This window comes from Balaenoptera physalus (assembly GCF_965194825.1).
Source record: "Balaenoptera physalus genome assembly, chromosome: 11".
NCBI classification, from domain to species: domain Eukaryota; kingdom Metazoa; phylum Chordata; class Mammalia; order Artiodactyla; family Balaenopteridae; genus Balaenoptera; species Balaenoptera physalus.
Window position 1 is genome coordinate 67603584 of NC_138896.1, and position 15332 is coordinate 67618915.

Consider the following 15332-nt stretch of genomic DNA (forward strand, 5'->3'; position numbering starts at 1 on the left):
CAGATGGGGACCCACCCCACCATTTGGGTCCATTAGCCAAGCGATCAGGTTTACTAATATGAGAGCAGCTTCAGCTCCTAATTGAATTCATCTGGAGACATTATAGGGCTGAAGCTGCCAGGAGGGCAGCAGGGCCCCTGCAGCATTGCTCCATGATTAAATATTCAAGCCCAGTGAAGGCTGAGAGTCTTTATGGGTGTAATTACCGTGTCTCGGGCCATCGCCAGCCCTCCCTCAGGGACCTGGAGGTTTAAAGCCTCACACAGCTGAACCTCTGGGGCTCTTCAGAGAGCATCACTGTTCTGGGGCTCAGCTGGCAAGGCACCGAAACAGAAGGGACACCGTGGTGGGTCCAGCCCTGAGGGGCTCTCTCTGCATCTCGGAGCTCTGAGCCAGTCAGACCTGTGGTGACAGTGTGCAGATTCACTGGGCCCCTCAGAGAGCTGGGTTCACTGCCGGGGCTTCTGCCCTGCAGGGAGTGGAGGACACGAGCTCCTCAGAAGGCAGCACCGTGGACTGCCTGGATCCTGAGGAGATCCTGAGGAAGATCCCTGAGCTGGCAGATGACCTCGATGAGCCAGATGACTGCTTCACAGAAGGTAGAGTGGCAGCCACAGACCTCCTCCATTTGACATTCATTAGGGCCAGAACCCAGCTCAACAAGTACTCATCTGGTCACCTCTGTGTCCAGGGTTCTGGCCTGGGGTCCAGGGGATACAGGCAAGCAGTGTCCCCTGCTCCTCACTCCCAAGCTTGAGGGCCCAGCATCAAACACAAATGCCAGACTCGCAGTAGCTGAGTGGTGGGATCTGCATCTCATGCCACGTCAGACATGGCAAACAGGTGCCCTGCCTTCCTCATCACCCTCGAAAACACCTCACTGAGTTATAAACCAACCCCCTTGAGGTTGAAAGGGAAAAGGTAGCCACCACCATAAACTCTTGACTTAGGACATAAAAGGACCCAGAGGAGGGCCATGATGCATCTGTGCCCCTGCATCTCCTATGTGACTCTTAAAGGCAGAACCTGCATCTTACTCTTCTTTTTCCTCAATGTTTAGAACAGTGAAGCCTGTTATATTCTCAATAGATAGTTGTGCAATAAGTGAATAAACGTATAGTTCATACTATGAAAGTAAGTGTGGCCTAAATAATTAAACAAACAAACAAACAAACCACTTAATTGAGTTTCCACTTTCACGTGACCCTGGGCTGGGCTACCCCCAGGCCACATTCCAGCCATGTGGAGACCCCCCAGTTCAGCACAGGCTCAAGGCATAGCCCCTCAGACACCCCCAGGCTCAGGCCCCATGTCTTGTCAAAGCTCCAGAGAGGGTGGGGTAAGGGTAAGGACTATGCTATCATCTGTAGGGAGGAAGATGCTTGGGAGGAGGTGAGAGTGGACAAGACCAGTGGTGGAGAGGGACAGCTGAAGGACACGATGGAGAGGCCGCCGGAAAGGGACCCCACTTCTCTCATATTCCAGGAAAGAATTCTTTTCCAAAATAGCGGCAAGTGGGTTTCCCTGCAGAGTGGTTTCCCTTCAGGGCTGGAGTCAAAACACGCCTCCTTTACCAGTGGGACATCACTCACCATCAGTCCCCTCTCCCCACAGGCTGCATTCGCCAGTGTCCCTTCTGCAAAGTGAACAGCTCCAAGTTTCCATGGGCCATGGGCTGGCAGGTGCGCAAGATCTGCTACCTCATTGTGGAGCACAGCTGGTTCGAGAGCTTTATCGTCTTCATGATCCTGCTCAGCAGTGGAGCGCTGGTAAGTGGAGGTAGGGGTTCCATGCCACAAAGCCCTCCAGGTGGGGTCTCCACCATCCAAAGGCCCTGGAGCTGCAGCAGTGGGCTCCCCTGATTCCTGGGCTGAAAGTCCCCAACCTGTGGCTGGAAGGCGAGCTGCAGCCCAGCACAAGGACTCCTCTTAGCAGGAGGGCATGGTAGGTGCTTGAGGGGCCCATGTCGTGGCCTGTTACACCTGGCTGCTTGGATTTCAAGCAGTGAGCGTGTACATCCCACTTTATTGCTGGGGAAACTGACACTCAAAGGGTTTATGGGGCTTGTCCAAGGTTACCCAGCTTGTCAGTAGGAAAACCTAACTTTGCCTTCATTTGATCCCAAAGTCCTTGATTTTCCACCTTCTGACCTCCCAACACACTGCCCTTTTCTGAGGGCCCAGTACGAAGAGGACCATCCTTCCCTGCCCTATCAAGCCACTTGCAAGTACTGCTATCACTCACTCAAAGTGCATGGCAAATCATTACAACAGCACTTCTCAAAATTTAATCAGCCGGGGAACTTGTTAAAATGCAGATTCTGATTCAGTAGATCTAGGGTGGGACCTGAGAATTTGCATTTCCAGCAAGCTCCCACGTGATGCTGACGCTGGTCCACAGGCCACACTTTGAATAACAAGGCCTTACGGTCCTCTAGATTCTGAGTTAAGACACACTTCCTAAGCCCCTTGCTGGGTGTCGAGCTTTGTAGGACAAGGAAGGATGTTCTCTCTGCACCATGGCGTAGGCTCACTACACAGTCTCAACTAATCTTCCCAATGAACCAAGGTAGACGTAGACACAGGAAGGGACTCATCCGTGGCTGTCCACATTTTATGGATGAGGACGTCACAGCCCAAAGACACAGAGGGACCTGCCCAGGCTCCCAGCTCATTAGTTAAAGGGAGGACTAGCACCCCACTCTCTTGATTCATGGTTCCCGGTGTTTCCACTTGTCTTGCTCCCTGTGTGCCATTTACTCCCAGAAAACAATCTACTGACCATCTGTGCACCCACTTAAATGCCATATTTCCCAGGAAGGGAGCCCAAACTGCTTAGGGTGTTGTCTCAGCCTTAGGGAGGAGCAAAGGCAGGTGAGAAGGTTTGATCTGAGAGGTGGAAGGAGAGCTAGGCCAGCAAGGGCACAAAGCTGAGGGAGAAGAGTCTCACGGAGCAGGCTGGCCTGCCATCTTGGAGAGGGGGTGGCAGCATCTGATGGTGCCCACTGCCCTGGCACAGGGTGGTGATGGCCCCCCTAGAATAGCAGTCTCAGCACAGTCCTGAGTGCGGAGGCCACACTGCAGGGCAAAGGGAGGCTGGGCAGTGCATTCTCCACACCTGCCCTTCCCTCTATCCCGCAAATGATAACCTCAATCATTTGATGAGGACTAAGTGCTTTCTTCATCATCTCCTTCCCTTGTCTCTCTACTCCCCTTCTCCACACACCCCTGCTGCTCTCCTGCCCTCCCCTCCTGGCAGGGAGCTCACATCCTAAACCAGCTGCTGGCCCCACCCCAATGCTCTCCCTCCCCTCCCCATCTCCTTCCCCAAGGGACTGAACTGGCTGGCACCAAATTTAGTCTTCCTTATGCTTTTACTTTGAGTACGTTTTAAAAAAAATAGCATGAGTTTTTATCTGACAAAGTAAAGAGAAAAAAAAAATACTTGGAAATTATGGGAAAATGCAAAGAAAAAATATCACCCATTTTCCTATCACTCAAAGAGAATCTCACTTTGAAAACATTTTGGTGCATTTCCTTCCCATCTTTCTTATGCACGTAATACATAAATATTACAAAACGGAAACCACATTTGTGCATTCTGTAATTTCTCAGTAAATTTTCTCAGTAATATGGTCCTCCTACCTCATTAAATGGCTGCAATGTAACTAACCCCCAAGCTCACTCCTAATAAGCATTGAATATCCTATGCACACTCCTTTGGAAACGTTGGCTTATTTCCCGTCTTAGGTCTAGCTTTAGAAGTAGAACCAGAAGCAGGAATTCTTGTGCAGTTTGTGGAGGGTGTGCTCTGAGCTGGAGCATGTGAAGGAAGTAGGACAGAACAGGGAATGGAGCTGGGAAAAGACATGGGTTCCCATGAAGCCCAGCCTCAGCCTGATCCCACAGGAACTCTGAAGCATAAAGGGCCTCACGGGACTGTCCCACCTTGAGGCAAGGGGATGGTCAGATACTGGCTGCGGCTGCCCCCAGAGGGGTGATATAGTCTGCTAAGGCGGAGACACTTCCCTTCAGCCCAGGGACGTGTCCTCAGGCAACAGGGGCATTCACCAGCCTTTAGCAACCAACATTCACAGCAGCTGGGGATGGTCATACTGGCTCCTTAAACAGGATCTAGGTGGGACACCAACAACATCTAGTGTCCTTAGGATACACTCTTGAAGGCAGAATTGCTGGATTTCTAAAAGCTTTGAGTCATATTACCAAGTTGGGGTCCCAAAAACTGAACCAGTTTTCACTCCGCCCAGCTGTATATGAGAGTAGCTGCTTCCCCACAGCCAAATCGACTGCGGGGTTTCCCCCCCACCATCCACTCCCACCCATGCCTTTTCCTCTTCATCAATCTGATAAAAGAAAAACGGCATCTTCTCTTCATTTGAATTTCCTTGATTACCAATGAAATGCAGCATTCTTTTTCAGAGTTCACTGGTGAGTCTTATTTTCATTTTCGCGAACATCCTTTGTTGCTTTTATTTTTAAACTAAGTCACTGTTAGCAATCCCTTTGGTTCACTTCCAAAATCCAATTAGAGAAGGTTTCCTTTCTCACTGGTGTTCAGCTCCCCTGCAAAGTATAAGCAGGGCTGTGTGTCCCTGTTGGCTCTGAGGAAGTCCTCGTTTGTATCTCGCAGGGCCTCCTCCACTACCCGACCCTACCTCCCAGAGTAGAGAAAAAAAATGATGCAGGCAAACTGGTTACCAAAGCTCTCTCAGGGGCTGACTGGGTCCTTCCCTGTCCCTGGGCCCCAGTGCTTTGGGTCTAGGCCGCCTACCATTTTGCTCCTTTCCTTCCAGGCCTTTGAAGATTTTTACCTTGACCAGAAGCCCACGGTGAAGGCCTTGCTGGAGTACACCGACAGGGTGTTCACGTTTATCTTTGTGTTTGAGATGCTGCTCAAATGGGTGGCCTATGGCTTTAAAAATTACTTCACCAATGCCTGGTGCTGGCTGGACTTCCTCATCGTGAATGTGAGTGTCCCATTGGGCACTTGTGGGGTTTGGGGTCCTTTCCCCTGGCTGATGGCTGCACCTAGTGCAAAGGAAGCTTGGAGGCCTGGCCTTCAAGGGTGACTCCAAAGAGAAGTCTTAGCAAGGGGTCTGAGAATAACCCTGCATACCTGTGATCCAGGTAAGGTCCAGGCAGTACATGATTCCAACACAACAGTGACACTCAGGTGAGTCTTCAGTTTCTAGGTCTCCATCCAGAAAGACCACTTACTACCTCTGTATTTTACATCCAAAGCAAGATGGCACATGACCTTGCGTCCATTGTCAAGGCTTCTAGACCTAGGGATGCTGAGGACTTCCTGACACAGAGAACCTGCCCTCCCACTGACTCAATGATCCCCAGCCCTGGCTGCACTTTAGAATTACTTGGGAAGCTCTTAAGAACACAGTGAACAAGCACTACTCTTCCCAGAGATTGGGGTCTTACTGGTCCTGGGTGGAGTCCATGCATCAGTACTTTGTAAAAGCCCCTGGGCATGTCCAATGTGTAGACAGGATTGAGAACCACTGAGCTTAAACCACTGGTGTCTCTCCAGTGGCACTAAAAGGGGCAAAGGGTCCCTTTGGAGAGATGATGAGCTGGAGCTCATGTGTTCAGATGAACCTGTGGCCACTAGCCCTGCATTAGGGGATTTACCAAGTGCCTCCCACACATTAAACTTGAGATTCCTCAAAGGTGTGAGGAGACCGTCCTCAATAAAGTCTCCTAAGAGCTCTCCTAGCCCCCAAAGCCCGGAGTGAGCTCCTCCTCCTCTTAACCACACAGCCCTCTATCTATCCAGGCCCTTGCAGTCTTGGCTTTTCAGGATGGCTGCCTGAGCTATTTGTTCACTGCTGCACGTCTGAGGATCCCTGCAGGTGGGGGAGGCACGTGCTATGTTTGCCTCTGCTTCCCACACTCCCACAGCCACTGGTGCCAAGGTCTGCACATCAGAGGTGTTAGAAAATGTGTCTGTATTTGGTGCTTGCCTCCTGAAGCTGGATGGGGTCCAGTTCAGAACATTCTGTCCAGTCTCCTGTGTTGGCAGGTCCTCCACAGCAGGTCTGTGCACCCAATTCTCTTCTTTCCTGATACCAATGCGCTAGCAGCATCAGGCCACTGTACCACAGGGATTAGCTGTGAGGCCTGCAATCTGAGTCACAGGTGATAATTTTGTGCGTATCATATAATTATTCATAAATGAAAGGAAAATTTTATTCCAGCTACCCACTCTTGTTAGGGGCAGTCACTCCTAAGTAGGTCTCACTAGTTTCAGTCCTGATCCCCTGATGTGGTCACCCACTCATCCATCCATCCATCCGCCTACTAATTCTTCCTTCTGACCATCCATCCCTCCTTCCATCTATCCAACCATTCACCCTTCCTTTTTCCTTCCTTCCAAACATCCATTCATGTTTACTTCTTCTGTTTATCCTGTCAGTCCTCTCCTTCCATCCATCTATTCTCACTCTTCTTTCCCTCCTCCCTTCTGCCCATCTATTCATCCTAACCTTCCTTCCATCCCTCTATCAATTTGTCCTTAACCCTTCTATCTTTCTATCTTTTGATTTGTCTTTCTATTGAACTATCCAGTCATCTAACCTTCTATTCACTCATTCAAGCACCTTTCATCCAATTTTCCTTCTGTTCACACATTTTCCATCTTTCTATTCTTCCTTTACCTCATCCATCTATCCTTCCTTTCTTCCACCCATCTGTCCACTCACCTCTTTTTCTTCCATTCATCCATCCACGCACCCATTCTTCCATCCAGTCAACCTTCATCATTCTCTAATCTCTTCCATTCCTCTACCCATCTCTCTATCTTTTCATTCATCCATCATTTATCCAGCCATCCAACCTTCCCCAATTCATCCATCCTATTCATCCAGTATCCATGATTTTATATTTTATCTTTCTTCTTTGCTTTCTTTCTTCCATTCTTCCTTTCAACTCTCATATCCATCTTTGTATCATTTAGTCCATTCTTCTATCCAACCATCATTCAACTTTCCATCAAGATTTCTTCCTTCTTTCTTTCCTTCCTTCCATCCATCCATCCCAACATGCCTCTCTCTATTTTTTCAGTTTATCAAGTGCTTATTTATATCAATAACTACTGCATATAGGATTGTTTTATGAAGTGCTCTGGGGGGGATAGAAGCCAAGAAATAAAAATTCCCTATCTCCAGGAGTTTATTTACTTTACTCTTCCAGTAGATAGGACAACAGAGAGAAATAAACATATGATAAGGGAAGATGTGGTGAGCACTGCTGGAAATAGTTAGTGTCTTAGGGACACAGAGACATGAACCTGCTTCCACTCTGGGGGTGGGGTAGCTGGGCAGGCTTCAAATAGGAGGTGGCATTAGATATAAGGCTTAAAATGAGCAGGAGCAACAAGGTGCAAAAAGGACTGGGGGTGGTCAGTCTTAATTAAAGAATGACCCTGGGCAAAGGCACAGACACAGGTACATTTAGGGAACAACTTGATTTGGGTAGGATACGTGGGTGAAATATGACTGGAAAAGCAGGCTGTGGCCATATAATACAGGCTAAGGAGTCTGGAGCTTATCCTGAGATGATAAAGCATCAGTGAAGGTTGGGAGTAAGAGAGAAACATGATCATAATCAAATTTGCAGAGGAGAATGGATGGGATGGATGCAATACGGGAGCCTAGAGACCAGTTGGGAGGCTTGTGGCCTGAGCAGTGGGAATGGAGCTGGGCTTGGATGGGAGGGCTTGGATGGAGAGGCCCCAGCTCCTAATTGCCCCAACTGCAGATTTTGCTCATGAGGCAGGCTTCCCAGGGGCTGAGCAAAAGACTGAACAGGGTCCAGCATGGAACTGGCCCGAAACCTCCTGCGCTCACTTAGCCAGGCAGCTGGGTGCCACCTGCTGGTGTCTGGAGCCTTGCCTGGTTGGAGGAAGGGGGTCGTTTGCATTCCAGTTTTCTGTCCTGGTGGAATAAGCCACCATTCAGAGAACAGGCATTGTTTGGGGCTCTAGCACCCAAGTGTAAACCCTTCCCTTTCTGACATCCCCTCCTAGCTGTCAAGATAAGCTTAGCCTGAATTCAGCCCACCAGTCGTGGTGCAGTTGGGGGTCTCCCAGGATTGGGTCACAGTCTCTGGCAAGCTCAAGCCGATGCATAGGGTATCTCCCTGGCACCTTCAAAGTTCCTGGAAGGTGTGACCATTTTTCCATGTAAGTTTGTGCCTTTGCAGTCCTTGGTCCAACACTTTAAAAAATGCAAAACTGACCAACCAACAGGGACTCACAACTCAGTCATTATATCTCAGCTGTCTGTCAAAGCTGAATCTCCTGGCCCCATGCCAGTCACTCTTCCTGAAAAACTGCAGAGCTGTGAGGGCCTCGGAGTTCTCTTAGTCTGATTCCTCATTTTACAAAGGTTGAAAGTACAACCTGAACTAACAAGGCACTGACCCAAGGTCACAAAAATGTCAGGGTTGAGAGGGAACTAGACCCCACCCAGCCCAGGACTCTTTCTTCCCCACTTTTCACAGCATGTACAATTGAGACTCACTTTATATTCCTCAAGATAGACTTTCTGCATAACCCCCATGAAGGGCCAGCATCTCTCCAAGTCTCTGAAAGTCAATCAAATTTTAAAGGCTGTTGGGACCTGGCTGGTGCCTCTAGAGAGGAAAGGGAAGGCTGATTTACTACACTGGGAGCTTGATCACCTACATACAAGGGGGTGGCGATGTGGGAGACTGAGATTTTCTTGGCCAAAAGTTCAGATAAATGATGAATGAAATCTTTAATGAAAGCGAAGAGATTGGACTCTCACTGTACCTCTCGTTGGAGTTCAGAATAAGGTGGGAGCCAGGATGATGGCTCTGACAGAGTAGGGAGTGGGAGGGATTTCCTGTCTCCATCCACCAGGGTCAACTTTCTGGAACCCTAGGGTGATGCTTTTGCTCTCTGCCTGCACTCAGATCTCACTGACAAGCCTTATAGCGAAGGTGCTGCAGTATTCTGATATGGCATCCATCAAAGCCCTTCGGACCCTCCGTGCCCTGCGGCCACTGCGGGCCCTGTCTCGATTTGAAGGCATGCGGGTAAGACCTATCTCCTAACTGCTCTGGTCTGCAGCATTTGGTACCCATTCCCCCTTTACGCCCTCCATACTACTGACCCTGAGCTCCAGGCCCTACCCCCACAGGTCAGCTCAGGGGTCCTCACTCTCTGCTGTCACGTTGGTGGTGCTGCAGTATCCTAACTCTCCTAGTTCTCCTTCAAGTCCCTCTGTAAGCCCTCTTCCCTTCTCACCTCAAACATCACATCTACCAGGACTCAGACCTCACTCTCTCCTGCTCTTAGTGAGGCAATCCTGCTTCACAAGCATCTCTTACCTCAATCTCCCCACCCTGCCTTTTGTCCTGATTGCCAAAATCTCCGGAACACCCTAAGCTCTTCATCTTTCCATGACAAATGAGCCTTGCCTCTGGCACTCCATTTAAATGCAGTGACATTAGCAACTCAGCAGCTCAGTCACCACCCACTGGAATGCATCTTCTCTCCAACTCAGCACAGTCATTGGGTCCTATGGATTCTCTCCTTTCATCCATCCCTCTCCTCATCCAAGGCTTTCAGCTGCCACCTCGCCCTCACTGTCTTCCTCAGGATGGAATGCTCACAAGTCTGGCCCTTGTCTTATGGGGGATGAGGGACTGCTCATTTTCTCCCCTCCCCTTCCACATAATTATGAAAGTCTTCTGGTATAGAAAGCAACGTTTGCTTTCTTCCTCCACCACTGCCTCAAAGAAGACATCGTACCTTCAAAACAAAAGTGGACTTTTAAAATTAACTTGTATCTTTACAAATGCTAGGAGCTTATGATTGAATACTTTGCTGTTTATTTTATCTCCAGGTTGCTAATTTACAAATAAGCAAGTTGGTGAATATGGATTTGGGTTTTCACTGATTCTTGACCAAAGCACACTATAAACTGTATTTTATAAACATATAGTTTATAAAATAAAGCAAAGTTCTAGAAGTCTGTATGTGAAAGTACAAAATACACACTCGCACCCCTAAATGAGTACGTATGTGCTTGTAAATGTGTCCATCTCCTCAATCCTAAGGAGAGACACTGAAACCTGCCCTGAATGAACTTCAGAGAGAATGTATAAACCCATCCTCACTGCCCAGTGTCTCTGTCTTCTGAGTCTGAATTATGGCTCTATTTAACCCACTTCTCTTGCTTCCACTGGCTCATGAAGCAGCCCGAGTGAGGGTAGAAAGAACTGGGATCGGGCAAGAAGTGTGTGGCATCGGTGGGGTTCCAGGTCTTTCTGCCTTTCCCCCTAGGTGGTGGTAGATGCCCTGGTGGGCGCCATCCCCTCTATCATGAACGTCCTCCTCGTCTGCCTCATCTTCTGGCTCATCTTCAGCATCATGGGTGTGAACCTCTTTGCAGGGAAGTTTCAGAAATGCATCAACAAGACCAGTGAAGGCTTTCTTCTTGTGCCTTGGACTACTGTGAATAACATGTCTGACTGTGAACGTCAAAACCACACTGGAAGCTTCTTTTGGGTCAATGTGAAGGTCAACTTTGATAATGTTGCAATGGGCTACCTCGCACTTCTGCAGGTGGTGAGTCCTGAGATCAACCATGTCTCTTCCTTTGGCTGCTCGATAAAGTGGAGGGCCTGGGGTCTCCCAGAAGATGCCATGTGGAGACTTTGCAAGGGGTAGCACTCAGTGTGAAGTGAGATTATTCCCTGTTCCTACAGACTGCACCATGAGGCTAGAGGGCCCTACCAATGAGTGTGATCTCCCAGTAGTGCAATTAGACCAATTTGGGCTAATAGAATAGAATAAAGGGATAGGCCTGCCATGGGGCTATATCAGGTGATGACTTAGAATTCACTACTTGTACAAAATAGACCTGGTATAGCCACACAGACTGCACAGTCTTCTATTGCAAATCGTCTCCTAGAGGGTAATAAATTATGTTCCAGTCTATTGTAATGATAGATAATGCTAGTGATGATAACAGTCAATAACATTCATGCCTCCATTCATTCATTCATCCTTTGCCTTCATCCACTTGTTCATTCAGTGTTGATGCAATTGCTTATACATTTGTGATGCAGTTACCCACAACTTCCTGCACTCCACCCTTTGTTCATGCATTCGTTCAACAACTAGTCCCTGAGTAGCTATGGTGTGCCAGGCACTGAAATCAGAGACATGTCAGAACTGACTCCAGGGGGGCCAATGCTCTTTGAGAAAAACAGACAAATAAGTGAATCAAAACAGAGCCCAATGTAGGTGGATGGGCAGACACTGAGTGGCCTCTGTTCCTTGTTTCCAGGCAACCTTTAAAGGCTGGATGGACATCATGTATGCAGCTGTCGATTCCCGGGAAGTGAGTCTCAGCCCGTGGTGCCTACCGCCTCCCCCTCTGTGCCTCCCGCCCACATTAGTCTATTTGAAATGGGGTTAAGGTGGCCTTGGTGCTGGAAAAGGCGATCACCCAGCAGTCTGGCACTATCCCCCCACGGAGCAGTGTCCAGCTGGCCTTCTGTTGGATATTTAAGCTGACCTAGTCTCCTAGGCTTCTCAAGTTCTTCCTCTGTTCACCATTGAGGAAATTATCAGATAACCTCTAAAGGACTGTGCATGAGGGCACTCCCTGGGCAGAGGCGGGGGCGAGGGCAGTGGCTAGCTAGAACAGTGGAATTTCAGGTACTGTCACGGCAGCCAGGTGGAAGAGATGCATGCTGTTGGGGTAGGACCCTTTCCTGCTGGGGCACAAGACACCGCTGATGCCCTGCCCCATATCCCCTCAACCCACCTCTAAGTTCACTCTCATCCTTTGTTTCTTATTCTGTCTGAGATTTGATTTTCTTCAGTGCCTCGGAGCTGGCTCAGCATCTCTTCCCCCAAGGGCAGAGGACTGCGAGTCCACAGGGGGAACCCTCACAGATAAGCTCTGGGAGTCTGTAGATAAAAGCTCTCACTTCCCTGTCCCTTGGAGGTACAATTCTGAAGTGTGTTCTACAGTCCTTAGAGCATGGAGTGCCTGTTGCCCATGGTAGTGGTGCTGCCTTTATCCTGTTCCTGCCTCCCCCTCTCTCACTTCTGCTTCCTGGGATCACCTCCCAAATAAGCCACCTGCAGCCAAGTCCTTGTCTCAGGGTTCTTTGGGGTAAACACAAACTAAGATGCCCCCTTGTCCCCATGCCCCCACTTGTCTGCTCACAGGTGAACATGCAGCCCAAGTGGGAGGACAACATGTACATGTACTTGTACTTCATCATCTTCATCATTTTTGGTGGCTTCTTCACACTCAATCTCTTCGTTGGGGTCATCATTGACAACTTCAACCAACAGAAAAAAAAGATAAGTGGGGCTCAGGTGTTTCTGTGGTAGTGATGAGTCTTAGACTTACCGTCAGTCCCCGGGCCTCGTGACTGAAGCAACACTAGTCACAGCCCCCATGCCTGACCAGGAGCCCAATCTTGGCCTTTAGCACCAACACCGACCTTTGCCCCCTGATTGCAGGCTTCACCCCTGTCTGGGGTCTGGGCCCAGAGAGGGCTGAAGGCTGCCATCTGGGGGCAATAACAGTGGTGTGTGTTATGCTATCTCTCTGCACTTAGGGGGCCAGGACATCTTTATGACAGAGGAGCAGAAGAAGTACTACAATGCCATGAAGAAACTGGGCTCCAAGAAGCCCCAGAAGCCCATCCCACGGCCCCTGGTGAGCCCCAGAGCTCGCCTCTCTAGCAGAGAGTGTCTGGAAATCCAACCTGACAGTCCATGCCTGTGCTGGTAGGCGTCTGGCCAATGCTCTCTGTGGAGGAGGAGATCTGGGTTGAGTTTGAGGATAAGGTAATGAGAGTTCCCAGGCTCAAGGAAGAAAAGTCTACAAGAAGCAACTCTGATCTTCTGGAGTGAACATACTCCTGCAGGTGTTCCAAATAGACCTGTTTAGGGAAGTACTTGAGTTGCCTAACAGGCTTAAGGCTCCAGCACCAGATCAGGAACAGATTAGGCTAAATGATAGTAAAGATGGTTAGAGCCCTGAGATGAAACATTTGTTGTTATGCATTTTGATGTAGGTTGCAATGGATTGGCAGCCTCACCCCACATTCTACCCCATGCCTACAGGAAGACAGAGAGGAAATGGCCAAACCCAACCACCCTGGGATCCTGGGCCCAGTCATGGTCATGGTCAGGTGACACAATAGGAACCAAAAATTATCCTTCTCTAGTGTTGAAAGATTGACCAAAACTTAGAGGCCTACTCCCCTGTGATTCCTTTATTCACAAAGATCCATGGCACAATCCCATTAGCCCTTCCCCACACAAGGGCAAAACCTAAGGACCTTCAGCAAAGGTACAGGCCTTTCCCTAAATGAATCAGGGAGACATACATTCTGTTGGCCAAGACATTAGAATTTCTAAATCAAGGCATGGGGTTTGCGTAAGGTACTAAAAACTTCATGAGCACAAAGTCTTAAAAACATTTACAGGAAGGAAAGAAAATGCTATGACCTTTCACATGCTTTACTTGGAAACAGTGGTCACAAATGTATTACTATTCTTCATTCTGATAAGAAGTGTTACAATGGGGAGTGATAAGATGTTCAGACCTCTGTAGGGGCAGAGGTGTCCTTCCAAATACCTCATAAGATCAAGATAACTGGGGTTGAGTTAGCCTGAGGGAGAGTCCCTAAGGCTCAGGGAGTATCCCTCCAATGTCCAGTGGGCAGGAACAGGCTCAAAATTAGAAGATGTAGGTGAAAGGCTGAGCCCAGCCAATCAGAGTCAAGCAAGGGTTATGGGAGAAGGATCCTAAGACCTAATGAGAAGCGAGCAGTTAGATCCCTGCTGACCTTTTCTGCTGGCTGGACTGAGGTTGAATCCACATTTGAACAGACACCAAGGTGTTCTGTGCTGGGATCAACCCTTGGCAAAATCATGACAGTTTTGGGTACCCTTCCCTACATACTTGATCTGTCTCTCTATAACATCTCAGCTTCTCCCCTCTTATCAGCCAATCCCACAGGCCACCATAGCTTCCTCCTCTCAAGGAAGACAATTTCCTTGGGACAGGGTGAGCTGCATTTCCAAAAGGGACCCTGGAAAGGACACTATCTTAATACAGAGGTAGGAACCTAATGCTGAAATTCCAGGCACTGCAGTAGGAGTGGAAGTCAGTGGTTGGGCAGGAAGACCTACAACAAAATCATCATGTCTCCTAATCAAGCCATCCCCAAGGTCCTCCAAGGTTGGCCCTGGAGGAGGTCTTCCATACGGATAAGCAAAGTGAGACCTCATAGCCCAGCTGTGTTCCTGACATTAGCCATCCCTTTGGATGGGAGGGGGTGTATATTACTAACTAACTATCCACACTATAATAGCTTTATTGGAGGAACATGGCTTTCTCCTTAATATTCTGGTCCAGGCACGACAAACATTATTTCCTTTGTTCCCTTTAGCATAGCTGAGGCAAGGCTGGAACATTTAAACAAGACTTTGAGGTTTAGGGATACCAAAAGGGAAACTAGCAGATCAGGGCCCAGGCAGCAATTGCATCTGGCTGCTCTCCAGGGCCCACGAGCCTTGGCCTATCCTAGCTCCTGGCCGGCATCCATATGGCAGGCAACGTCTTGGCACCCACCCCACAGTGAGACAAGCCTGATCATCTGTCCTCCACAAAGTCCAGAGCCAAGAAAGAAGCCCAAGCAATAAGAGAAATGCCCACTCCCACCTAAGACTCACCTTCCCAGCTCCAGTTTCCTCCTCACTAGATTATTGGCACTGGAAAGGTCATCTTCTTCCCTGAGGGGTCCCAACAGGTTGAGCTGGTCAGGTAAGCTGAGCGTTGGCATAGGACTCTGCTCCACAGGTGCATGGGTGCCAGTTCATGGCAGGGCCAGCCTCGGACGACATAGGGACCTCCAACACAGGCATGTACATACTACTCCTTGCCACACGTGAAGCCCAAGTTCTAAATCTTATGCTTCATCCATAGCAGAGACTAAGGCTTCCACAAGACTGGGAAATTTTATTCTATAACATTCCCTACTATAGAAATCACTAAAAGCAGGTTTCGCATACTCCACTTTATAGGAAAATAATAGGCTCCAGGATATCACATCATCAGTCACCCGCTTCATCATCTCTGAGAGCCCCGAGGGTTGCAAAGAAGTGATCCCTGCCCACAAGCTAAGCCAAGAGCAGCTAGAAAGCTGCTCCACTCCCCAGCAGCTGAATATCCAGGGCAAACTTGATGCCCAGAACTTAGTAATGTTGCCTGCTCTGTTTAATTAGAAGTCATG

The 15332-nt window shown here is 48.9% G+C and overlaps 1 protein-coding gene across 10 annotated transcripts in view; it reads left to right on the forward strand.

Annotated features, from left to right (window-relative positions):
* SCN10A (sodium voltage-gated channel alpha subunit 10) overlaps positions 1-15332 on the forward strand; it is a 109464-nt gene that overhangs the window by 56985 nt on the left and 37147 nt on the right. For 8 of the 10 annotated variants that reach the window (XR_014251010.1, XR_014251011.1, XR_014251012.1 and 5 more), the window contains 8 exons: positions 476-599; positions 1615-1769; positions 4814-4987; positions 8970-9092; positions 10345-10629; positions 11354-11407; positions 12247-12388; positions 12645-12745. Coding sequence is in view for 6 of the 10 variants with exons in the window: in XM_082413725.1 (XP_082269851.1) it covers positions 476-599; positions 1615-1769; positions 4814-4987; positions 8970-9092; positions 10345-10629; positions 11354-11407; positions 12247-12388; positions 12645-12745 (1158 nt within the window). In the remaining 4 variants the exon portion in view is untranslated. The remainder of the gene's footprint in view (positions 1-475; positions 600-1614; positions 1770-4813; positions 4988-8969; positions 9093-10344; positions 10630-11353; positions 11408-12246; positions 12389-12644; positions 12746-15332) is intronic. The other 2 variants (XM_082413728.1, XM_082413726.1) reach the window with 2 other exon arrangements.